We start from the raw sequence: 24,587 nt of genomic DNA, 5'->3' as shown, positions 1-24,587 counted from the left end.
CTGAATTCGTGATCAACCATTTAAAACGAAGTGCATTCGTTAATTTGTTTGGCGCCGCCACTCCATTTTAAATTTAAAATAAAAAAGTTAGATTGAAAACTTATTTGAAAGGTGCATTATTGTAAAATTTTGAAATTAAATAGTCAAAATTATATTTAATTAATTTTAAACTTGTAAAAACTCAAAATACAATATTCCACAGGGCTAGTCCATCACTCATCAGAGTTAGAGTCTGTTTGGTAAGACCCAAAAAAGAGCTTTTAGCTTTTCAGCTCACATTGATGAAAAAGCTCTGTTTGGTAATGTTATTTTAGCTTTTAGCTTTTTTACTAGCTTTTAGCTTTTTTATCAAAAGCTATTTGAAGTAGCTTTTGAGCTTGTAGCTTTTAGCTTATGATTTTTTTTCCATTTATACCCTAATTATTTTAATAAAATATTATTATCCTTATTAATTAAAATGATCATTTATGTCATTTTGTATCTATCAGCTAATGAAACAGCTAATTTACCAAACACTCATATTAGCTTATCAGCTATCAGTCACCAGCTATAAGCTATCAGCTAACAGCTAACAACTATCAGCTATCAGCTATAAGCTATCAGCTATCAGCTAGTTTTATCAAACAGAGTCTTAGACCATTTGAAACGAAGGCGTTGGAGAGGATACGCGTAGGTTACACTTACAGCTGTTAACTTTTCATAAACATCAAACCCACCATCCATCCAATAAAAAAAAAGTTCAAATCCAACATTCTAGGTGTTATTTTTTAATATTTAGTAGGCACATTTGCAACATGTTAGATTTATAATCATCTAACATAAAGGCACTGCGTCACTTGTAAAATTTAAAATATATATTTGTTTTTTAATCATGCTCTTATTACCCTTTCTAACTTTTACTTGGATAATAGTATTAGAGAAGACAAAAAATAGTCTTACACAAGTGTATCAATTATACTAATTAATAATTATAAAATTTAATATTTGTTATAGTAAGTAATTTGTTAAATGATTACGATGCTTAAGTAAATCAATTTTCCTTTGCATTCCAAAAATAAAACTAGCTATAGCAATTGAAAAGTCCAAATTACTAAAAATAAAATAGGAGGGTTCCATTCCACAACGCGTATAATAATTGGGTTAAGATTTGACATAGATATTTTTCAATTTCTATTTTGTAACCATGTGGCTTAAGTTATGTGAGAACATGACAGTGCCACCTTCCTCAAAATCATTCTTTCTTTCCTTTCAAAACACACTTTCTATAAATTCCCTTAAACCAATCTAACTCCACAACACAAACCATTGTTTCTCTTTCATTCCAACACCGTTTCTTCTTTCTATCATATGTCTCAAACCCCTAACGTTCCTCAATATTGTTTCATAGTCTTTCATCTTCATTCTCATCCCAAACTCCAATTATTCATCTCTTATCATCTCCCAATAATCTGATTCCGTTACAAAAATAGATCCTTAATTATTTCACTTTCTCTTGTCAAAATCAACCCAACAAACCCATCTCTTTAATTCTTTCAAAGTTTCAATTTTTTCGCAAATGGGTGTCAAAGGTTTCGTTGAAGGAGGCATAGCTTCCATTATTGCAGGATGTTCAACACACCCTCTTGATCTCATCAAGGTTCGAATGCAGCTTCAAGGAGAAAATCAAACTCCAACGACGAATATCAAGGTTCGATCCGCACTTGCATTCCAGCCTGGCACCGTTCACCCGTCGCCAGCACCAGCGGCGGCGACGGTACCTCCTCGTGTTGGTCCGATCGCCGTTGGTGTTAGGCTAGTTAAACAAGAAGGCGTGGCAGCACTTTACTCCGGCGTCTCCGCCACTGTGCTCCGGCAGGTTCTCTACTCCACCACCCGTATGGGACTCTATGACATGCTCAAGAAAAAATGGTCCGATCCGAATACCGGCGGTGGTTTCACCTTAACAAGAAAAATTGCGGCAGGATTACTTGCCGGCGGGATTGGCGCGGCGGTAGGAAATCCAGCTGACGTGGCAATGGTCAGGATGCAAGCAGACGGAAGACTCCCGTCTGCTCAGAGAAGAAACTATAAATCCGTGGTCGACGCCATCACGAGAATGGCGAAAGACGAGGGAGTTACTAGCCTATGGCGCGGTTCATCGCTAACGGTGAACCGCGCCATGTTAGTTACGGCCTCCCAGCTGGCTTCCTACGACGAGTTTAAGGAGACCATTCTGGCAAAGGGATGGATGAAGGACGGGCTAGGAACCCACGTGACAGCGAGTTTTGCGGCGGGTTTTGTCGCGGCGGTTGCGTCGAATCCTGTGGACGTGATTAAGACTAGGGTGATGAATATGAAAGTGGAAGCTGGATCGCCGCCGCCGTACTCCGGTGCGGTTGATTGTGCTTTGAAGACTGTTCGTGCTGAGGGTCCTATGGCTCTTTATAAGGGGTTTATTCCTACGATTTCGAGGCAGGGACCGTTTACGGTTGTTTTGTTTGTTACATTGGAACAAGTCCGTAAGGTTCTTAAGGATTTCTAAGCTCGATGATGATGATGACGAATAATGTTTTGAATGACGTTAATAATGTTCTTTTAGATAGATTATATATATTTTTTTATAGTTTGAATTAAGATTAAGATTAAGATATGGTGAGGTTGTTTGTTACCAATTGTGATTCAATTGAAGATATGGTTATAGTATTGGTGTTTGGAATATGAGGACTTAATTTATTATTTTTCTTCCAAGTAGAAGGGAGGCATGATTATAAATTTTGGTCCTTTCATTGAAAAGTTCTTTTCTAAAGTAGATGGTGTGATCACGTTTGGAATCCAATGTATAGATCTGAAAATTATTTTTCAGGTTTAGGTTCAAGATTTTTAGATACTTAGTTTTATGACCTTTTCAATCACAGTTTTGTGAAAGTGTAGTTCTATCCAAGGTTTTAAAGTGCGGTTCGTGACCGCGAAAACGGCAGCAATACAATAGTTTTGACGGATGTTAATACCGTTACCGTCATCATAAATTCATAAATTGTGGTTAATTTATACCGCGATGTTCGTAATGTGGCACCTGTACTAACTGAAATTGTGAAAACTTTTATGCGACCGCGACGCGACTGATTTTTAAAACTTCAGTGCTATCCTAACCCTTGTGATCAAGACATATGCTTTAAGTTAATTTTTCTATAATGATAAATGCTAAAGTCCTTTTCCCCCAATGAGTAAGATAGTGACTTGGAGCACCAAGTGGTATATATTCTCATAAAGTCTTTCATTGCTTTTAATGGAATTAGTGACAGTGAGGTTAACCTGACGTGCACGGGTTAGATAATTCATTTCAGCTACAACTTTTTAAAAATACATTATTTAAAGGATTAAGTTTATAATTATGAGAATATTATTATTTAAAATATTAATATTAATAATTTTATTTCTCCCTATGTGTTTGTTAAATAATTGAAGTTCTTTGTAATATTTTTAAAATATATTTATTTTAATTTTAAAAGAATAATATAAAAGAGTTAAAATAATTTAGAGTGAGGAGTTATGGATTTGTATCTCTATTTTTATGGAAATGTAAGATTTTCACCATTTTACATTTATAAGTAAATCATATTTCTAGAAACAAAAAATAATCAAGTATAATTTAATAAAATTTAAAAATGGAAATATGATTTTCAACCTCATACTTTCTTGAGAATAAAATTTGAGTTTATGAAGCAAACACACCTTATATATTTTTCATATCAGCTCAATATTTTATGAGGATTTGAATCCCTGCAATGAAAAATCACACACTCCTTTGTAGTTAGTGCATTTTGTGGATTATGTTGAAAAAATCGGATATTTGAATCAAACTATGATAATATATGTGAACTACTTTAATTGCATGATATATTTGAACTATATGATATATCTAACTTAAGAGAGATATAGGATGAAACTATAGTATGGTATCACTTGTATTACTCAAAGAAACTTACTGGATTTTTACATTTATCAAAGGGGTATTTATATTGCTAGAAATATACCTATTACACTAATGTAATAATTGGTATTAGTATTCTACTTTTTGACAAAAACATCTCCAATAATTTGACATTATTATTTAAGATAGATATTTTTAAATAATATATATAATCTTCTCAATTATTACAACACCCCCCTTTGAAATATCTATCACGAAGATTCATTGAAGTCTTGTCGAGGAGAATCTTATGGGATTATAAGTTGCATCGTTAAAAATCTTATTAAGAAAAATTCATTGGGATAAAAACTTTAATAAAGGAAAAAGAATACAACATTATGCTCCCCCTCAGCAGAACACAATTAGTCTTAGAATGAGCTGGGGATTTTTTATCTCCAAACAATTTATAACATAAAAGCTTAATATGACCATACTCACCACAATAATGACATCTCCAAGTTGAAGAATTGGCATTTGTTGGAGTTTCATTTAGTCTTCCAATATGTTAGAACATGTGGTAGGACATGTTGAACAATTTTTTCTTTTCAGCAGGAAAATTTTTTCTACAAATCTTTTATTTTGTTGATTAACTAATGAATAATTAACCTTTGCATCTTCAGCTTCTTTCATTGTATCAACCCTATTTTATTATCTTTTTCAAAGAGATTGTCAAGTTGTCACGCTTGGAATTTAAGAAAGTTACCTCACTTTGAAGATGAGAAACAATACATAAAAGCTTCTTCTTTTCATTCTCCAATTCAACTATGATTTTTCTTTGTTCTTCTTATGTATTATGACTCTCTTCACACCTACCAAAGGTGTCCTTGCAGGATACATCCATATCTTTGTAGAGATCATTTTCATCACAAGATTTTACTTCATCTGCCCATCTTTCAGAAAGAGCCATCACCAGTTTGGTAGTCTCAATTTTAAACTCATCTTCTGACTCATCATCATCAAACCAAGATACAATAGGCCCCTTTTGTTGTTTCTTTAGGAAGGTGGGACATTCAGGTCTAATATGACCCAATCCTTCACATGAACACCTTTACTTTGACTGGACTTCTCTTTGGGTCTGATATTCTTCTGAAGATCATTATCATTTCTGATGTCATATGAGATATTCTTGACATCGGGTCTACCTCTTCTATCCATTCTTTTCAGAATTCTGTTGAACTGCTTCCCAAGTGACACAATGGTATTGGACAGTCCTTCCTTAGTATCCAGATCAGCTTGATTTGTATATGGCCCATTCAGGTCTAATATGCCTCATTTATAAAATTTTCCCTTGTTATCTCTCTTACGATCTTCTCTATCGCTTCAGCTTTCTCATGTGACAACTTCCTTTGATGTTGGGCCATATACAAGACGTTTCTCTATAGGGACAATGAATGACAAATGACCTCAGGGATAAGCCATGGGATTTATTTTTATGACCAGGCAAGCAAATCATAGTTTTTTTACAAGTATATCATTAGTTTTTATCTTAAAGATTTAGGAAACTTTGGCCTAGTTCTAATGAATCTTGTGATATTTTTTTTATGGGAATTTTGAGGAAGTCTCCGATGTGTTCTAGTCCCTCTATCTTCTTATTTGCTTTCAATTGTAAGGCTTTTTCCTCCCCTGATTCTTGCTGTAAGGTTTCTCTTTTATATATGCGTCGAGGTTTATCGGCTCTCTAGGGTTTTCTTTAGAAATTATTATTTCCTATGATAATTGTTGCCTCACTAACATGTTTAGAAAATATGTGTGATACGCGACTAAATTTGACTCAAGCACAATGACACAGTTTGCAGTGGTATGTAATTTCACTTTCAAGTGTATTATTAATGATACTACACTGAAGGCCAACAGTGTCGGCCTCTCTAAGATGCAGTTGTAAACAAATATGGACCCAATCACCAATAATCTCACCACAATGATTCTTTTTTCTTCTTCGTCCCCGAACGCCACCTAAGATTCCACGTACCCTAAGGTTTTGTGTCAGTACCATCGAAATTGGCCCTTTCTGAATTGAAAACTGAACCAGCCATGTAGGTCTTCCGTGATAGGGTTGTAATATTGATTCTATGCCCAACTTAATATACATTTATGAGTACATGAGGTTGCATAAGCTTTCGTAGTCCACTAGTATTTGTTGAATGTCATGCTTTGCCGTTGTCGCTCTAATCAAAATGGGTATGTGGTGGTTCGACACATCGTTAACTAGCTCGTCATCATAAATCGATAAGGGGGTTCACTCCTTGGATGGTGAGTCATTAGAAGGTAACCTCTCATTTGGTTTTCCATGCATTCCTCTGTTAGTGAAAAACATATAGTTCAGTTTGTACTGGGAGATTCATCATACACGGTGACAAATTGGATCTAAGTCTCCTCCTTATACTTGAGGGGGGGAATTCATGGGTAGTTCTTTTCAAATGGTACATAGATGCTTGTCGACGCAGGTTACAATGTAGATGTCGTCTCATCAGTTAAAAAATCATTGGGTAATGGAGAAAAAGGTGGAATTAGTTTTCTTCTTTTGCATCCATCCTCTTGGAGTGATTTCTTCATTCGCACTCGTTTCTTACTCGTGTCGAGAGTCCGCCAAAAGGGGTGTGTTGAAGATTTCATTCAGTAGAACACACCATATGAATTTGAGGGCAAAAAAAAGGAAACTCTGTTGAACATTTCTCATAAACAACACCAATGATATGGTAAATACCTGTGATGCTCACAAGTATAAGAAAGAGCTTAGATGTGATGATATGATCTAATTTATAACTGGTGTCTTGAAATTCTGATCTGATGTCGGAGATACCTGTAAACAATCTAATGTTCAAATTTACAATCTGATGTTCAAATTAATGACTAACAGAGATGAGAGTTATTTTAGAGTTAGAAATTGTATATCTAAGACTAAGATCCCTATTTTTCTTTTATAGCCGCCTTCTAGGATTTCGGGTCTCTAGAACATCAGTTGACCTTTCTTTGTGATCCAGTAACCCCTTTCACTCTGAAGAGCGTTTTGGGCCTTTACTTACTAATATAAATATTTGTTATGATGTGTCAAATATCAGTAAATGAGTTTTACCTTGAACACAAATAAAACTACACATGTTTATCATTCTATGCTCTTTCATTATCATATGTTCTTTCATTAAAATTTTTCCCTTAATATGGGATATAATTCTTCGAGATGATACCTCTAAAATGTTAATTTGAATGCAGCAGACAGGACTGCTATGCTTTACAAATAAATAACCAATTTTTCAAAGGAAAAAAATGTTATCCTTCCTATTATTTTTCACATGACTGTTTCGGCAAATTTGCCAGAATTAATTTGAAGCTATATCTACTTATGATATAACTATCAGCAAATAACTTATTGGAAAGGGTAAATAACTATCAGATGAAGTCAGGTTGGCCAGTTGAAGTTAAGCAACGATGCCACATTCGACTGTTAGGGTCTACCAATCGGGGATGCGATATTACTTCCGGGATGGGGAAGTAAGCATAGTGAGTGTTACATAAACCTACTGTTATGCCGCTATATCCTGCAAATGCTCCGTGAACCTGCAATGCAATAGCTATGAATCAATATGGATACATTGAGATGCATATACAGGTAACTCGATGCAGATAGAATAGCACGAAATCGACATAAACTCATAGTTTTGAATCTCTTTGAAGCAGAGGGAGAGAGACTAACAGCATTTTGTCCAAGTACGGTGCATAAAATCCCATCTGATGCATTTGCTCGACATGCACGGATCATGTATGTTGGATCAATATATTTTACATCTGCGTGAACACCAATCTCCTTGAAATATTTTTTTGTCTGAAATACAACATTTGTCAGCATATCATACTAAGAAACAATGGTTAGAAACACAAACAGACTTAGACATACACACACGCGCGCAGAGACAGACACACAGACATAGACATACAAACATACATTCCACCATGATGTATCAGCCCGTTTAGTTTATTTGGAGCATCAAAAACAATTAATACAAACCTCTTGTTGTATATATACACCAATATCACCAAATACAATATTTCCTGATGCATCTCTAGCATTAGTGTTTTGAAGTAAATTCTGCACAAAAAATTACCAGTTAGACAGTTTCATGTCTTAATATAAAAGTCTTCAAAGAAATTTCGGTAATATTTTTTTGGGTCCCACCGAAAAAACTACCAACAAGACATTTATTTTGGAACAGAGCAAGTAGTTTGTTAATTAGAAATTGATAATCACCTGTCCACCTCCCTCTGCCACACAGACTACCGCCGATCCCTTCATTTCTAGAAGGTACTGGAGATGCCTCAATACACCATGAGGGCCATGTAAATTAAAAGGCACCTTAGAACCACAGCCAAAAATTGTATCAGTTTATCAGTACGGCGAAAAAAGTGAGACCGCCAAATTAGTTTTTATCATACATACCTCAGGAATCAGACATACGTCGACCTGTCCACTAGATAGGGAAGCCTGCATTGCTATGAACCCACTACTACGACCCATTAGTTTCACAACCCCGATTCCGTGATATGCGCTATGTGCCTAATAAAAGACGGGGGAAGAAATGCCAATATTTTATTATATACTGCGTCGTAACATTTACTGTATCGAGTGAAAAGAATAAGATATAATTTACGTACCTCGATGTATGCAGAATTAATTGCTCTTTGTGCTTCTTCTACAGCAGTATCGAATCCAAAAGTTTTATCCATCAATAGAATATCATTATCAATAGTTTTAGGCACTCCAATGACAGATACTTTGAGCCGTCTTTTGCAGCACTAAAAGAAATAAAAGTTTGTAGTTCAGAAAAAGAAGGAAAAACACAATTTATTCACACAAGAAACTCAAAATATCACAAAATCAAAATTGCAGCATTAATTGATATAAAACTAGAGGATTAATCACCTCGCTGTGAATTGCATTTGCACCAGCATGTGTGCCATTTCCACCCAGTACAAAAAGCATGTTGATCCCTCTCTCCTGAAAATCAATAATATGCATATAATATGTGAGAGAAATACGATACCATGTTGTATCCCATGAAATCATCAAGTGGTTTTGGATAGATTAGATCAATCACGCACCTCCAAACTATCCACGATATCATTGACTCCAGGTCCTCCTCGTGAAACTCCTAACAAGCTTCCACCAGATAGATGAATATTCTGAACTACTTTCCTTGACAGCTGTGAATGATAGACCACTATAGTTAAGGAAACATTGGGAACTCATGTTAAAACGAACTATTTATCATTAGACTTATAAACTGATGTTAAACCGAAAATAACAGAAGAGGGAGGCATGAGATTACCGGTACTTCTGTCAATTCTTTATCAGAAAATCCTCGATAACCAAAAGGAATCCCCACTATCTTTTTTACTCCATATATTTCAAGTGTGATTACAATCTGCATCACATTCATTATTTGAAACAATCACACAAATAATTTAGCAACCATAATAATTAGCGTTACGATTAAATGGGAAGTGATTTAACAAATTAGAGTGTTAATTTCTGTAATGGCTTCTTCCTATCATAACCTCCAATTCACATGTTAGACTACACTCCTTATAAGAAAAGGTAAAAGCTTTCTGAAAAATAACTTCATACAAAACTAACCTGTCTGATAACATCATTAAGACCAGGGCAGAGCCCTCCACAGGTGACAATAGCTGCCTTTACTTCTTCTGGTTTATAGTATATTTTTTCCCGAGGTCCCGCTCGATGAACCCTAACAAGATTTCAAAAACATAATTTATAAGCTAATATTTGAAAAATTGTATCCCCAACAGCATTTCAAACCTACATTCTAAGATGCAAGACAATAAATGGAAACTTAAAAAAAATCATATATAAGTGACTGGAATATGTTTAAAATTCGGGAAACAAATACTTTACCATTGCTCTACCCAAGTACAATTAGGATCAATGCACTCAGCACCAGCAGATTTGGGTGACGAATAGTTAATTGTCTGAAAAACCAAAGCAACATTCAGAACCACAACAATCAAATCAAATGTCTAACAGTAGTTTGTCACTGCAATTAAATTGTATCAACTCTTTCCATGATAAGAAAACAAATTGCATAAACTTCATAAGTTAGTCCAACTCTGAGAATAAACACTAAACAGATAAACAGCTTTCTTAAAATCTAACCAGCAGCCAACTTAAATTCTCAGTTTACGACGGGATCCAATATAGTTCTTAGTTTTTGGGCTTAACTAAACGGAACAAAACTGATTTCTAAGATGAAAACTGTCTAAGCTTTATAAGCCCTATTTAGATCATATCTATCACTACTCCGTCTGAGATCTGAGATTTTCCCAATACATCCCTCACATATTCACATATTCGGTCTTTTGGCCTGATGTGTAGACAATAATACAGATAACTCAATAATGGACTTGAATATACTTTAAGTACTATGTCTAAGTCTAACACAATCTCACAAAACCAGGCAATAAGGCAACAATTGTCTAAACTTTACAAGCCCTATTACATCATATCTCTAGCCAATACGCATCGCAGCAACCGTAATGACTGCAATCACAACCCTCGCAACCGCAACCGCGTCCTGACCGCAATTTAGAACCATATGTGTGCAAACATATGCAGAAAAAGCCTAATTCCACTAAAATTTAATGAAAGCAACATTAAGGGAAAAAATAAAAACAAGCATACCTTGAGAAGCACTCTATCATTGTTATTAATGTAACCATGCCATTCTTCATCCAATGAATAATGACCTGGAATATTTTTACCAATTGGAGTTCTGTTACAAATCAAACAACAATACACATTAGATTCCATTTGAATTAAGTAAATAAAATTGAAAGAAAACAAACAAAAAAAAAAACCTCATTTTGAGACAAAAGGTGGAAGGAATAGGAGGAGAATCAGGGAAAATATCAGTGACATGAGGAAGTCGAAAACGGGACTCAAAATCCTGCTGAAACTTGATTTTCCAATCGGGATCATTGAAATCAATAGCTGAGGTTGAAGTGGAGTTTCCATGTTCCGCAAAGACGCGAATATTGTTGAGGATTCTACGGGAGTTGGAGTGGGAGAGACGGAGTATGGAGGAGCGGGTTTGAGAGGGGTGAGGGAGGTTTAGGTAGGGGTTGGTGGTGGCAGTGATCGCTTGTGAAATTGAAGCCATTGAAGAGAGTGGAATCTGAAAGTGATGGAATTGAGGGAATGTAGGAGGAGAAGGTGAAGGATGCGAACGGTGGAGGATCGGTCGGAGGGAACAAGGAGAGACTGAGACAGAAACAATGATGTTTGAGTTTGACTTAATAGGAAATCCAAGACATAACATAACATAACATAAAACTAGTCAAATTAAGTTGGTAAATTGTTAAATTTAGAATGATTTTTAGCTTTCATGATTTAATAAAATGATCTTAATTATTCTTCTTTTTCTTTTTTTTCAAAATATATTTCTATAATTTTATTGATTATGTATTGGTCAAAAAGTACAACTACACGGTATTCCTGCAAGGGTAGGAAATACTCATGTCTTAATATATTTATAATAATTTATGGTGGTTAGGGTTTGTCTACGGCGACGAGAAACCTTTTATGGTAGTATTATGGTGTTTATGGTTTAGAGGACTTGCTCTCGTGAGGTGAGGGGCTATGTGTATATTTGTAGTACTTAGGGTTTAAGTGATCTTTAGTGTAAGTTATGATTTGTCCGCTCCTCGTTCTAGGAAGGCTTAATTCATTCTGAGGATGATAGTTGAACCATTATATATCTGACGTACACTTCTCTCTCTCTCTCTCTCTCTCTCTCTCTCTCTCTCTCTCTCTCTCTCTCTCTCTCTCTCTCTCTCTCTCTCTCTAATTTCATAGAAATTGCATGATAGATTGTTCTTTATTGCTTTCTAGAATTGTATTCCATTAGGTTTTCTTTTAATAGCGATTTATTGATTAAGTGTAGGTTTTGTTAGAATTGGCACTTTGAGTTTGTCTTGTTTGTGATTAAACTAAATAGTGTGATAATATAATTCATCTATATTGACTTTTGTATTCTTTACACGTTTTGTGTAAGTTCATCATTAGTTCAGTACAATACATTGTTTAATATTTGGTTAGATTATTATTTAATCTTTGTCACATTGTGCACTAATTAAGATGTGTCGTGTATATTATAATCGATAAGCATAATCACTTGTTAATTCTATAAGTTTATAAGGTTGGCATTAATTTTAGTAAAACAAATTAAACAACAACATTTTAGATAGAATGTTTCAACATTGCATAAGATATATGTTGAACGGGATGTTCTATTTAATGCATTTGGTATAACATGTCGAACAAGATATCCTATGCAAAGATCATCTGACATCATGACTAAGTGTTAAGTTGGGCTTTTGGATTCTGGTTAAGTTGTTACAAATGCAGAATATTTGGAAAATATTATGCAACCCAATATAACGCTCAACCTAAGGATAAAATATTTTATATGTTTTAAAGAGATTTGATTGGTTTCTAAATTTGGAGAATATTTAGGAAACTAATGATTGAAGATCTATTTTCTTGGAGAATATCTTGCAGATCTATAGCAGTCTCCCTACTGCATTTTGAAGCCCATGTCGAGACCAAATGTATGATATAAATAGCAAGCTACAAACCTTTTGAATTGCAGAGCTTACAGGATTAGGTTAGGGTTTATCCTTTTAATGTGAGCCTCTCTAATATCATGTTGATAAAAGAGTAGGCTTGTTTATCGAGTTGTAAGTTATGTCATGCATTCATAAGCTGTTAAGTATTGAATGTATGTGTGTCGCTTAAGTATCATTGATACGGTTATCTAAGCATGTGTTGCTTGTGTTTCAAGCTATTGTTCTTGATCAAAGCTTTTAAGCAAAATCAAGTATTTGTTGATTAAGATAGTTTTAATCTTATATTATTTGTAATTGAAAATTATGGTCAAAGACCGTCAATATTAGTAACGCGTATCGTTAGTGTGAGACATCACTGCGGTGATTACAAGTGAGAGGGGTTTCTCTTATCTAGGAAGTTCTTAGGTAGAAGTTGCACTGGGTAGGGATTAGGTGGAAAGTTGAAAACCATAGTAGGTGTTGTTGTACACCGAACTAGGTTAACAATCATGTGTGTTCAATTACTTTCCAGCATTATTTTAATTCATGAATATATGTCTGTTGAATGGTGTGTCAGATTAGATGTTCTAATAAATCATATGACATCTTGAGTCTGAAGGCCTAAATTTCAATTAGTATCAAAGCAGACATCATGTTTTATATCTGGGTGAGACTCTAGGAAGATAATTTATGGCTCAACGGACAGGGAAGAAGAACTTAATGATCCAATTCATGAAGAACAAGGAAAACATGATAGTGTATGACAGGGGATAGTATATGGAATTTTGTTGCTACAAGAAGGAGAGAATCTTTTCCATGATGTACCATAGAGTGTCTGCAGGGACATATGTCTCAGACAAGATGTCAAGACATGTCTGAGAGAAGTTGGGAGAATTTATTTTTCTCCACAACATGTCTGTTGGTTCTTGTGCTAAGGAATCTTAAAGTAATGGAATTCAGGGAATGTATGAGGAGAAGGTGGAGGATGGGACGGTGGAGGATCGGTCGGAGGGAACAAGGAAAGACTGAGACAGAAACAATGATATTTAAGTTTCACTTAATAGGAAATCCAAGATATCAACATAACATAAAACTAGTCAAATTTAGAATGATTTTTAGCTCTCATTATTTAATAAAATGATCTTAATTATTCTTCATCTTCTTTTATTCCAAAATTAAATATAATTTTATTTATTCTATATTGTTCAAAAAGTAGAGCTATATGGTATCCCTATAAAGGTAGAAAATACTAAAATGTTTTAGTATGTTTATAATAATTTATGGTGGTTAGGGTTTGTCTACGGTGACTAGAAACCTTTTATGGTAGTGTTATAGTGTTTATGGTGGTTAGAGGACATGTTCACGTGACGTAGGAAGCTCGATGTATAAGCGCAGTGCTTAGGACTTGAGTGATAAGCTCTCTCTCTCTCTCTCTCTCTCTCTCTCTCTCTCTCTCTCTCTCTCTCTCTCTCTCTCTCTCTCTCTCTCTCTCTCTCTCTCTCTCTCTCTCTCTCTCTCTCTCTCTCTCTCAATTTCATAGAAATTGCATGATAGATCGCTCTCTCCTTTTTAATTTCATAGAAATTGCATGATAGATCGTCCTTTATTGCTTTCTAGAACTGCATTCTATTAGATTTTCTTTTAGTAGTGATTTATTTATTAAGTGTGGGTTTTATTAGAAACGGCACTTTAAATTCATTTTATTTGTGATTAAACTAAAGATCGGGATCATAGAATTCATCTATATTGACCTTTGTATTCTCTACACGTCTTGTGTAAATTCATGATTAGTTTAGTATAATATATTGTTTAATATTTGGTTAGATTATTGATTTGATCTTTGTCACATTGTGTACTAATTAAGAAGTCTTGTATATATTCCAATGGATAAACATAATTTTTAAACAAAAATTTGCTTCTGCCACGCAAAATATTTTGTTTTGTAAAACTCTGATAAAATCTTTTCAAAACAATTTTTCAAATCGATCTATTTTAATTAAAAGGTCTATTAACTTCTGTAGACAGTTGTATACTCCATAGTCTTGTCCAACATAATTTTTATAATAAGCAACACAAATATATTTGACGGGCTATTGCCATCTAGAAAAGAATTGTATCTCAAGTTGATAAATTGCTTATTTATGAATGTCTCTCCCCATATCATTAGAAAATGGGTAGTGCTATTCATACACTAAATTTTTACATCAATACTTATACCCAACACTATTCACCATATTTATACAGTGAATAGTATTTTTTAAAATAAAATATATATTTGTGAACAGTGATATAAACAGTAAAATATTATTATAATAATAAATATTTTTTAAATTTGTTTAGATTAAAAGATTCTGATATAAAATTGTGTCATTTACCAACTTCATAACTTCATTAACCAACATTTTACATTTTATTAACCAACTTTGTTTTACTATTAAATTTTTTTTTAACATCTGAGTGTTTTATTAAGCGACATCATTACCTCATTAACCAACATTTTACACTTCATCAACCAACTTTGTTTTACTATTAAAAATTATTTTAATATTTGGACGTTTATTAACCAACTTCATCTCTAATATTAACCAAATTTTTACTTTTCATTAACCAACTTAGTTTTACTACTGAATTATTTTTAACATTCTGGCGTTTATTAACCGATTTGGTCCCTTCATTAACCAATTTTATATATTTCATTAACCAACTTTGTCACTCTTCTTTACTAATCATGTACGTGTTACTGTTCATAAAATATTTTTTAATTAAAAAAACACTATTTATTGTATAAATACAATAAACAGTGTTGAGTGTAAGTATTGGTGTAAAAATTGGATGTATGAATAACATTACTCTTTAAAAAATATATATGCATTTATACACATATACACAGACCCTTGTTTGGATATAAAAATTTTCATATAAATGTTTATGTATAAATTATTCACATAATATTGATAATAATGAATAGAATAAGGTCAATTTATTTTAGTACGAAGTATAAACTATTTTTTTGGTAAGTTATAACCAAAAAAAAAAAAACTTAATTAATAAGTCGAAAACAACTTAAGACCCACGATAAATTATGTCCTTAGAAAAGTTCAAATAATATGTAAAATCCCGAGAGTTAACACATAATTGAAAAAAGGAATGAAAAGTCTTATTTTGAGAATCGTAGAACGGATATAAGATCCTACAACTGATATACAAACATATTTATATTTGTATTACTACTCACACATGCTCAAAATTAATCAAATATTAAAAAAAATTATAATGTTTAACGAAATTCACTATTGCCTATTTTACGCAGACAAACGAAAGGTTCTGAAGCTCAAGTATCGTTCTCCTTCAGTTGACAACGAAAGAAACGTTGTTTATAAATTATAATAGCTTTGAACTCAATAACCGAGAGGAATGTTTTGGCGATGTGGTGAACGTATTTCTGTTTCGAAGAGAAAATTCCGCTCAAGTTGGTAGCGACGGTACGAAAAACGGTCAAGCAAATCTTAGAGATGTGCAAGTGTCAACCGGACTATTGAAATGTAATATTTAATTTTCTGGTGAAATCATCAATGTAATGCCAATTTTATTTTATGAATGTTGATTTTATCGTTGCAATGTTGATTTTATGGTATTTTTTGGGTTTCTTCCGTAAATGTACATACGTACATATTTCATAGATGCAACTCCGAAACAAACAAACGTTAAGTAAAAAAAATGTGTATCCGAATGATACATCACTAGAAGCATAGGGGTATTTTTGAAAACGCATATCACGCCTAAGAAACCCAAAGGATGAGATAAGAAATTCTCAAAATTTATCCCTTAAATCAATCTATAAGGCATTAAGAAGACAGTGTAAGTTTATAGTAACAAAAACTTGAATTTGAATGAATCCATGCAAAAATTAATTTAGTTAAATGTGAATTGAATGAAAAGTAATTTATGATTAAAAGAATTATTGGAAAAGTGTTTTAAAAACCGGACAGAACCGGCCGGTCGGACCGGTCGAACCGGGAACCGGCCAGGTAACCGGTCTGGTTCAATAGTTGGATCGGATATGCCATCAAACCGGTGGGAGCCGGTGAAAACCGGGAAAACCGGAAAAACCGAGAAAACCGAAAAACCGGTGGTTTAATTGCTTCTTTTTTTGTTTTTTTTTAAACTTTTTTTTTATTTTTTTTTAAACTTTTTTTTAACATTTCTTTTAAACTTTTTTTTTAATATATTTAGTAGTGTATTACTTAAATAGCATTCTCACATAGTTTTTTTTGTTAGTGACAAATTAAAAACTTTATTGTCTATTTGTTATCTTTGATAATAAATTTTCTTAAATAACATCAACATATTGAATTTTATTTGATTTTCTTTTTAGGAAGATCCTATTTTGAATTAAATTTGATACACATTGGAGTTATTTTGTTATAAACTATTCAATTAGATTATAGTGTAATTAGACTTTGTTTAGATTATGTTGTAATTAGACTTTGTTTGCAATTACACTTTGTAATGTTTTACTATTTTATTATGTGTAATACCTTTGTTTAAAATTTGAATTTAAGTTATGAAATTGTGAATTTATGATATGATATTTTTAAAAATTTAAAAGGTATCATCCGGTTCGACCGGTTTTATACCTATATAATGACAAGTCTATTCAATCGAGTTATCCGGTTTAATCGGGTTTGGTCGTGCGGTTCAACCAGTGACCCAGTGGTTCGACCGATAAACCAGTGACCCAGTACCCTTACCGGTTCGATGACCGGTCCGGTTTTTAAAACACTGGATCAGGGTTCCTTTCAAAATGTTGTATTACATAAGTTTTTTTAAGATGAGTTTTATCATCAATCTTTATTGTTTATTTAATTTTCAATTAATAAATCAACAGTGAGAGAGAAAAAAAACATAATAGAGTAAACCCAAGACCATTTTTTGTCTATGAAAGACCATTTCTATGAAACTGCTCATTTCATTCCCTCATTGAGATTTGAGAGAGGGTCTACTATTTTAACATCCTATTTAAATACCATATGAAATTTGAGACTAAAATACACAGTGAAGAAATTGAATCAGAAATAACTATTGAAAAATGATTAACTAAATTCAATTAGATGTTGAAAGAAACAAATTTATAAGTGCATTATCATTCTACCCCCTTTTTCTTGGATCTGGATTCTCAAGCATGCATTTACATGCAGTAAACAATCTCGATCCGTGATCCGGTTACTGCAACAAATCAATTTTCTTTTTCCTTAAGAAGCTCTATCTGTTCATGACAAACTTGTCACTTGCCAAGAAGAAAGCCATCATAATAGGTCTTCCTTTCCAACCAAGTAAAAGGCAACCCTTTTCTTCTGCAAAGTGTACTCTCTCTATTTTCATCCTAATTGGACGATTTCTTGCCATAGTTGCCTCGAGAGAATCAAATACTGCAGAGTAAGTTTGTTCTTTGGCAACCATTAAAAAACAAGACAATATCATCATGATTTCAAAACTCTGTTCCACGTATTAAATAAGGCATGGAACTTAAGAAACAAGACTTTCTGATCCTACTAACAAAAGTTTAGTGGAACCAAGAAAAACAAATCATACTGTTTGATTTCATTATGTATCAAACTCTATCTTAAACTTGCAATGGCAAAGTTCTGTGCTCAAGATTAGGATATGGTGACAACGACAATCATCTCTTGTCGCCATGATGCCTTCTATGAGGATGAGGATATTCATCAGGTTCGGTATCACGTCTTCTATGTCCACGATCTTCCTTCCTATGTTTGTAATCCTCATGGTCCCTTACATGTTTGTAATCCCTATCATCCGGGCTTCGTTTTCTTCGTCCTGAATCAATCTTCACATTTTCTCTGCAATCCTCGCCATTTCTTCTATGATTGTAATCCTCATCATCTGGGCTTTGTTTTCTTCGTCCAGAATCAATCTTCACATCTGGCCTTCCACTGTCTTCAGTTCTCTTCCTATAATCTCTGTCATTCCTCCTATCCAAATGACTAGTATCAGCTTTTCTCCTTTCATCTCGACTAGCCCGCCTTTCTGTGAAGCTATAACCTAAGTCTTTTTTTCTCGAGTCTAGGTCATCTTTTCCTCGATAGTCATCATCTCTCTGTCTTCCCACGTGCCTTTCTCTGTCTTTCTTGTCATCCTGCAGACCTGTATCTCTTGCGCCTCTTTCCAGTCGAGCTTTATCATCTCCATTTCCTTCAAGCCCTCTGCCTCTATCGCCATACCTATCTCTGTTATTTGAGCCTGCCATCTCCTGATCTCTACGGTCTCTATGACTATCATCTTTAAAAATTTCTTTCCTGCCTCTTTTATCATCTCGGTCATCTTTGTTATGTCTTTGGTGTTTCGTTTCTCTCCTTGGACTTTTCGTGCTATCTCCATCAAAAACCATTTCGTATCTACACCATGAAATTGTAGCCGCTTATTATTTGAGACATAATCACAGACAGTAAAAGACAGACACATGCAATCAGAAGTACAGACCTCGCATTCTGTCCACCACGTTGAGCATTATTGTCCTTCAAGATATATTTTGTGGGTTGTTTCACCGTAGCATCTCCAGTGCAATCCTTAGCAATATGATCTGTGGAACCACATTTGAAGCAACCACCAGCTGCAGTCATAAATTATGGTATTAACATGAAGGGTTAGTTTCAATAGTTAACAACCAAACATGGCTGGCACTTTGTACAAAGCCATAAAATAAAAATATTAAACGAATGCTTAAAGTGATATCATTAGTCATTACCCTTATTATCTTTCCTGTTGTATTGTGACCACAGTTTTGCAACACTTTGACTAAAATCTACATGTATTCTTCGATCGTCAATCAAAGCGTTATCCATCTGCAGAACAGGAGGTTGTGAAAGAGAAGAGTTAGAGAAATAAGATTTTTATTCATCTCAGAAATTTTTTATGCATATGAAGTTGAAAATACTAAAAATTATAAAAGAAAAGAACAACTCTGCAATCAAAACTGAAACAGGATAACGCAGTAAATAAGACAGGTGCGCAAGCAGCTAAAACACTAGCTAAATCATCATTGGGAAATAAATGCAATATTGTGTATGATGGATAATGCTAACCAAGGAAGATTATGAAAGGTATACGTAAGCTAACAATGGAACTAATAAACCTACAACAACATCATGTGTGTGCATAAAGCAAAACAGTCATTTGCTGTCCAGAAAAAGAAAAATAATACTATTTAGGAAAACACAGTTCAAGATCTCCCGCATACCTTGAAATATGCCTGCTCACATGCCTGTTTGTCATCAAACTCTGTCATGATGCATAAACATTAGATACCATTGATTGCATTAAAAAATTGATTATGTATTTGATAGAAACACAACGAAATCCGAAACATTGACAACAGTTGCTCAGTTAGTCTGAAGCATTTTCCACTTATTAATTGGTAACTTCTAACCTAAGGTCAAGCCATTAGCTTGCAGAACCAAAGCTCGTAGACTAAATAAAGCTCTAAAAACAATATGATCTTGTAAAGTTGATGTTTGGAAAGAGCTTCTTGTTCATACTTAAATTGTACTACTATCTACTGTCAATTTTGTAAGGAACAAATTGTTTTCCAAACTCCCAAATAAAGCCTAAGTGATCAAACAATGTCATAATGTTCTATCAAATATCATATCACTATCCAACTATATTCATAATTCAAAATGTAAAAATAGGAATCAGGATCACTGTGGTGTAGCAAAGGGATAAAGGTCAATTTAAAGTGAGAAATATATGAACCATTTAAACAACTGAGAATCATTGTTTCTGCATGAATATAAAATAGCATAAAATTAACACGGATTGTAGACATGCACACTGACCTATAAAAGCATAGCATAAACTGTCGCCACTAGTTTGATCACGGATGATTTCAGCCCTGTCATCAAATATTCCAGTGTTAACAGTATGTATATTGCTAAATGTAAATGTGTTGACAAGTCAACTCTTCATTATTACTCACGATGATACAGTTCCAAAGCGAGAAAATATTGTATGCAAGTCCTCGTCCTATAATTTAAAGAGAAAATCATTAATAGTTATGAAAACACTGATTGCTACCTCAGTAGAAATGAAGGATAAAGAAGGAAATGATACAGAACCATGAGAGAGCATAAAAGATTACCCACCTCAGTCACCGGATTCAATTTACAGACGAATAGTACATTATCTGGAGGCTTAACCTCAGCATCGGGAATATCCCCAATCTAAAATGAGGAAGAAAGGGAGTTATACAAACCCATCATATTCGCATGCAAAATCACAAAGCTCTGAGATTTTTGTGTAACATATACTTACACTCTCAAGCACAACTGCCCTAGAATGTGCTTCCTTTGATCTAATAACCTCTTCCAGCTCTCCTGGGTTTAATTGTTCATCCATAGGCACCCAATCATCTTCAAGCCTGACTTCATCATCAACCTAGTAAAATTGCATCAAGTCGTGACTTTGAAGTTCTAACAGGTGTACTTACTGAAGACTGTAAAATTGTTCAAGTGGATTTGCTCGTCTGATCAAGTTGAGAAAAATGAGGCCAGTGATTTTTTTCAGTTGGCTTCATTCCCAGTTAAAATTTTTCTTTTTTTCAAGCTGTTAAATACAGTTCTACAATCAACCCATACCTCGTCCTTCGGTTTTCCCTCAGGTGAAGCTTCGGGAATAAACTCAGGTAGCTGAGGAGGATCATCATAAGGATCCTCAAGGATGTAAGTATGCTTGATCCTGTTCAAGTAATTCAAGAAGATGAATACATTGCATTTATCTCAAAAAGACAAACTAAAACGCCACTTTCAATCAACATTTCTCAGTAGTGAAAAAAAAGTATAAACCTGATATTTTTAAATGGTCTGCCCTTTCCATCTGCATAAGCCTCATTTATTCTGGTCAAAGTCTCAAATCCTTCAGCTACCTCGCCAAAAACCTACAAATATGGTATAGCATAGAAACCAAATAAATAACGTCGACATTATAAAAACTGATAGGGTTATAGCTGAGCAATATATTTTGAGTGAAAAAAATTGGAATGAAGTGGGTTTAAAAGCATGGAGTGGACTATGCATAAGTTATCTTTTGAGCGGAATTTACATTTAGAATTTCAGATTTTACTGATACTCTTTTTTCTTTTACTATAAGATAAGCCAAATAACTTTGCAAAGCACAAACTGATTAAAAGACACATCAAGTATTATCATTATTAATTATTGAAATAGAATTTAAAGCATACTTATCCTCTAATTCAACCCCAACCATGATTACATAAAAATGTAAACTTTTTGTGCGGCGTAATTAAATTTACAAAAGTACAACAACTCAATGTGTTCAATGTGATGTATCTTGTGAAAGAATCAAAGCAAGGGAAGGATGGCTAGAATACTTACAGTGTGCTTTCCATCAAGGTAATCAAGGTCATCACGCAGAGTTATATAGAACTGGAAAAATTAACAAAATAGAAAAACAATAGTAAGTGAAAATTTATTTGAAGGGGTGTGATAAATTGATAATTGCTCGTGCTTTATACAACGTTGTCAGGGAAGAAATCATCAAGGAGCCACAAAAAAGCATGGAATACCTGGGAAGCATTCATATTCTCTCCAGCACTTGCCATGGCAACAGTTCCAGTCTTGGAATGCTTTAGATCAATATGAATCTCGTCATTGAAAAACCGAGCTTGATCCCCATAAAGGAACCTGAAAAAACAAAAGGCCGTTCCACAAAATGAGAACCCTAGAAAACGAAATAGTGATAAAATGAAATAATAAAAGTAAAGGGAATTAGGGTTTATTACTTGTAGATAGAATCGCCAGCGGTGCCAGTTCCAGTTGGATCACCAGCCTGTGCAGTGAAATCCTTTTGAACGGTGTGAAATAGACAGCCATTGTAGTACTTAATCCTGACAACAGGAATGATAAGATGATGATTTGAAGAAGAAAAAAATAGTTAGAAAGAGGAATTTAGAGACGAACTTGCAAAGCTTCAAGAAGTTCTTGCAGGTTAAGGGACACTTATGGGTATGCAAATCGATAACCAGGTCCCCTAAACTCGTCACCATAAGCACTGACATCTTCTCAGTTCAAGGGGCGGGCAGGGTGAACACGAGAGAGCTGCACTTTGTAAGTTGGGGCTTCACAATTTTCAAACAAATATTAATTTACCCTTCTCTTCTTTCAATTTTCACCTCAGTATTCTTCTTTTATCATTTACTAGACATTAAACCCTGCATCACGAATTTTAGAATATTGTATTGCATATGTAAATTAATGGAATGTATGAAAAATTGTAAGCAAAATCATAACACAATATAATTTAAAATTTAGATTTGCATAAAATATAATAGATAGTTTGCAAATGATCACTTCACCACCAACGATACCAACTAACAGTTAACCATTTCAGAAACAAACTATAACTAACAGTTGGCTCAACAACTAACCTAACAGAAATCATAACTAACTTTCAGACACTAACCATAACTAATTTCCAACTCCTTATAACAATTTTGTAACCAACTTCAACTCTCCAACTGATTCAATCTCACCATCAATCCCCTAACAAACTTCCTAATCCAAAGGCTCTAATCAATTCTCCCTCAGCTGAGTTATACTCTCTCTCAACCTCTACTACACGGTCACCACCATGACTCTTAGAGCTTCAACCTCTGAAGCTCTAAGTAGTTGAGCTAAACCTCAACCGATAATCTTCTCAACTCTCTCCTCACTATGACGACAACCAAAATTCGTCACACAACACAAAGCGCAAAGAATCTCAGAAAATCAAAACAGAAGAAGAAGAAGAAGAAGGAGAATTCTCAAACCTCAATCTCCTTCTACACATCAGGTAAGCCATATCTTCATCTTCTTGCTTTAGCTTGTGCTCGTTTTTGTTAAGTGAGAAGCAAAAGAGAGGGTTCCAAATGGAGAGATGAGAACACTGTATGAGGCGGAGAGACGAGATAAAGGTGGTTGTATGGTCTTGATTTGCGGTGGCTCAAGGTTGTGAGACGAAACCGGAGAAGGAGAGTCCCTCGCCGTCACCGTCGCATGAGTCTGAAGGAGGTAGCAGAGAGTTCAATAGCCACACGGTTAACCCTAATTTTAACCCCTTTCATTTTATTTTATTTTCTTTGTTAATTAATTAATTGAATTAAGGAAAAAAAATCTGATAATTAATTGGCATAATGTTAATTAACCTTAAAGTCTGCATTAATTTGGGTTTGATGCGAATAGTTAATGGAAAAATCTGAATTAAAAAATGAATTAAAAAATGAGTGAAAACCCATTTTAACCTAACCATATTAGTTTTTAAGTAACTTTTAAGTCGTGGACTGCCGGGTTGATTTTTATTTTTCATTTTTTAAAGACTAAATTAATTTTTTAAGCCGTGACTGGACTGGCGCGTTGGCTTTTATTTTTTATTTTTTAAATATTAAATTAATTTTTCATTATAATTTCATTTTTAAACAATTTTGATTTAATAATAACCAACAAGCTTAATAATATTAAATAATTCTGAATTTAAAACAAAAATTACAAAATTTATATAAATGGGGTCTCGAACCTAAGTTCGATAAATGATAATCACTTTAAAATTAGACAAATCAATTTATATTTAGCTTAATAACTTATAACAAACATTTACTTGTTTTAAATAAGACACAAATAAATATTTCTAATTTCAAATAATACGATTAAAAATAAATTTTGCAAAATGTAAATGCTCAATATATTTAATTATTGATTAAAAATAAATTAAATTATATGTAATTGAAATTAAATAACATACAACTAAATATTTACTTATTTCAAACTAATTCAAATTAAATAATAATTAATTAATTTCATAATAATTCAACTAATTGTTAAAATATTTAATCAATTTAAACTAAATAATCAATTAATTTTTTAAATTATTTAGTTAATTCAAACTAAATAGTGATCAAATAGTTTAATAGTAATTCAATTAAATATTATTTTTTTTTATTTTTATTTGATTA

General features: G+C 33.6%; 3 protein-coding genes across 3 annotated transcripts; 1 reads left to right on the top strand and 2 right to left on the bottom strand.

Moving 5' to 3' along the window:
- Positions 1–1,187: 1,187 nt before the first annotated feature.
- LOC131649372 (mitochondrial uncoupling protein 5-like) lies at positions 1,188–2,751 on the top strand. Its single transcript, XM_058919135.1, has one exon. The coding sequence runs from the start codon at positions 1,556–1,558 to the stop codon at positions 2,519–2,521; it is 966 nt and encodes a 321-aa protein (XP_058775118.1). The 5' UTR covers positions 1,188–1,555; the 3' UTR covers positions 2,522–2,751.
- A 4,184-nt stretch (positions 2,752–6,935) lies between these two features.
- On the bottom strand, positions 6,936–11,284 carry LOC131645952 (ATP-dependent 6-phosphofructokinase 5, chloroplastic-like). The gene is made up of 13 exons (XM_058916138.1): positions 10,817–11,284; positions 10,641–10,731; positions 9,858–9,931; positions 9,579–9,690; positions 9,271–9,366; positions 9,044–9,145; positions 8,865–8,939; positions 8,597–8,737; positions 8,382–8,498; positions 8,193–8,297; positions 7,953–8,033; positions 7,641–7,769; positions 6,936–7,504 (listed from the first exon to the last, which is right to left on the bottom strand). The coding sequence occupies exons 1-13, from the start codon at positions 11,275–11,277 to the stop codon at positions 7,337–7,339; spliced, it is 1,752 nt and encodes a 583-aa protein (XP_058772121.1). The 5' UTR covers positions 11,278–11,284; the 3' UTR covers positions 6,936–7,336.
- Positions 11,285–17,641: 6,357 nt separating this feature from the next.
- LOC131649370 (peptidyl-prolyl cis-trans isomerase CYP59-like) lies at positions 17,642–23,696 on the bottom strand. The gene is made up of 15 exons (XM_058919131.1): positions 23,409–23,696; positions 22,561–22,811; positions 22,383–22,487; positions 22,167–22,284; positions 21,976–22,026; positions 21,427–21,518; positions 21,220–21,319; positions 20,897–21,019; positions 20,728–20,805; positions 20,562–20,608; positions 20,422–20,477; positions 19,824–19,864; positions 19,332–19,428; positions 19,067–19,196; positions 17,642–18,981 (listed from the first exon to the last, which is right to left on the bottom strand). Exons 2-15 carry the CDS (start codon positions 22,656–22,658, stop codon positions 18,246–18,248), a joined length of 1,872 nt encoding a protein of 623 aa, XP_058775114.1. The 5' UTR covers positions 22,659–22,811; positions 23,409–23,696; the 3' UTR covers positions 17,642–18,245.
- Positions 23,697–24,587: the final 891 nt, after the last annotated feature.

This window comes from Vicia villosa, linkage group LG2 (genome assembly GCF_029867415.1).
Source record: "Vicia villosa cultivar HV-30 ecotype Madison, WI linkage group LG2, Vvil1.0, whole genome shotgun sequence".
In the NCBI taxonomy this organism is placed as follows: Eukaryota; Viridiplantae; Streptophyta; class Magnoliopsida; order Fabales; family Fabaceae; genus Vicia; species Vicia villosa.
The sequence above is the reverse complement of the archived record's forward strand: the minus strand, read 5'-3'. Positions and strand labels throughout refer to the sequence as shown.

What these genes read in the sequence shown, in the direction of transcription:
- LOC131649370 (XM_058919131.1), bottom strand. Translation starts at nt 22,658, where the DNA reads ATGTCAGTGCTTATGGTGACGAGTTTAGGGGACCTGGTTATCGATTTG. An exon ending in CAACAGGAAAGATAATAAGG is followed by an intron (nt 19,197 to 19,331) that starts GTAATGACTAAT and finishes TTATGACTGCAG; the next exon opens with CTGGTGGTTGCTTCAAATGT. An exon ending in CGTGGTGGACAGAATGCGAG is followed by an intron (nt 18,982 to 19,066) that starts GTCTGTACTTCT and finishes TTCATGGTGTAG; the next exon opens with ATACGAAATGGTTTTTGATG.
- LOC131649372 (XM_058919135.1), top strand. Translation starts at nt 1,556, where the DNA reads ATGGGTGTCAAAGGTTTCGTTGAAGGAGGCATAGCTTCCATTATTGCA.
- LOC131645952 (XM_058916138.1), bottom strand. Translation starts at nt 11,277, where the DNA reads ATGTTATGTCTTGGATTTCCTATTAAGTCAAACTCAAACATCATTGTT. An exon ending in ATATCGTGGATAGTTTGGAG is followed by an intron (nt 8,940 to 9,043) that starts GTGCGTGATTGA and finishes ATTGATTTTCAG; the next exon opens with GAGAGAGGGATCAACATGCT. An exon ending in TGGCAGAGGGAGGTGGACAG is followed by an intron (nt 8,034 to 8,192) that starts GTGATTATCAAT and finishes TTTTTTGTGCAG; the next exon opens with AATTTACTTCAAAACACTAA.